The sequence below is a fragment of the Bison bison genome, unplaced genomic scaffold, assembly GCF_000754665.1.
Source record: "Bison bison bison isolate TAMUID 2011002044 unplaced genomic scaffold, Bison_UMD1.0 scf7180017864377, whole genome shotgun sequence".
Classification (NCBI taxonomy): Eukaryota; Metazoa; Chordata; class Mammalia; order Artiodactyla; family Bovidae; genus Bison; species Bison bison.
Window position 1 is genome coordinate 4,714,199 of NW_011494949.1, and position 1,454 is coordinate 4,715,652.

At 49.7% G+C, this 1,454-nt stretch overlaps 1 protein-coding gene across 1 annotated transcript in view; it reads right to left on the bottom strand.

Annotated features, from left to right (window-relative positions):
- Positions 1 to 206: 206 nt before the first annotated feature.
- LOC105001028 (monothiol glutaredoxin-S14, chloroplastic-like) overlaps positions 207 to 1,454 on the bottom strand; it is a 139,575-nt gene continuing 138,327 nt past the window's right edge. The window contains 3 exon segments of the mRNA XM_010857147.1: positions 207 to 426; positions 428 to 586; positions 1,284 to 1,426. Of these exon segments, the coding sequence (XP_010855449.1) occupies positions 207 to 426; positions 428 to 586; positions 1,284 to 1,426 (522 nt within the window).

Sequence of the window (1,454 nt, forward strand, 5' to 3'; positions counted from 1 at the left end):
AACACGACCTTGACTACAACAGTGCAGTGGTTACGATTTTGTACATGATGGGATATTCCTTGCCAAACACCAGACAGGCTAAAATCACCCGTCTGCTTACAAACTGGAGGAACCAGTACAAACGGTCAGCTGAAGAGCAGAATGGGTGAGGCTTCTCTGGAGGTGAGACTCTGACATCAGCGGCTCCTCGCCCAGGCCACCCTCCCTCACTTTGAGTCTGGTCTTTCATCTAAGAGGGCGGAGCGGATGCCCAGCCTTTTCAGTTCTTCCACCAGGTCCCCGATCTGGTGCATCTGCAAGAGAATGTCAGAGCCCCCCACGAACTCACCGTGGAGGTACACCTGCAGGATGGTGGGCCGGTTGGAGTAGTCTTTAATGCCTCGCCGGAGCTGGGGCTCATCCAGCACGTTGTAGGCTGAGTAGTTGCAGGATCTGCAGCAATGCATTGCTGAAGCCGCACTGGGGCTACTCCAGCATCCCCTTGAGGAAGACCACCACCTTGGCCTTCTTCACCAATGCGTCCAGGTGCTCCAACCAGCTGCATGCTAGGGCTCTGCAGGCTGCCGCCCAATCCCTGGCCGGAGCCCTGGACCACCGGCGACCTGGGCCCAGCCCACAGCTGCAACTTTTCCATGGAAACAAACAAAATGATCTCCAGTGAAAGAAACGTTTGGCCAGGTAGGGTGTCATTTGTATCATCTAATTGCACAAAGCTCAGTGATTAAGCCACTGATTGCTCCCATTAGGCAAGCATGATGATGCCTGGTAACTGCTGGGAAGATTAATCATTGCCCGATTCTGGTGATACTCATGATGAATACCTATGAAATCAGAGAAGAGATGAACTCAGATTTATATGAGGATTTGGCATGGAAACCAAGCAGTGGCTCTATTTACTCTCTGCCCATCTTAGCAAAGGTTCAATAAGTGGAGTTTCATCTTCCATTATATTGCTCCGAGACAAGAAATATTAATATAAGACAAGTACCATCACAGACTGATAGCCATCGAGAATCTGGGAGGAATTCTCTGCTAATAACAATCTCTGAGGCAGACTTTGCGGCATTACACGAACTGAATTTACAGCCTCTGCTCTCAAAAGATTAGAGAGAGATTATTCCTAATATAGTCAGTAGCTATCCCCTCTAGAATCAGAGAACTCCACACTCGATACTTCAAAAGAGATTCTGAGAATGGGTCTATGACTGCGTTTGTTTTTTTTTTTTTTTTTGAGTAGAATCAAAGTCTTGGCTTGTTTTTGGTTGGGCTGCTGGCATTATTACCGAATTCCTTGGAAGCGTGTGCCGGGGGTGGGTCTGGCTGGTGGCAACAAGGTGGGTGCGTTGAACTGGCCCTGGTCATGGAAGTGGGGCAGGAAGGAGACAGAAACGCAGGTGAGAATCTCAAGGTAGCGGGGAGGCTTCATCTGGAACGGGAGGGGAGGTCTGGACTGC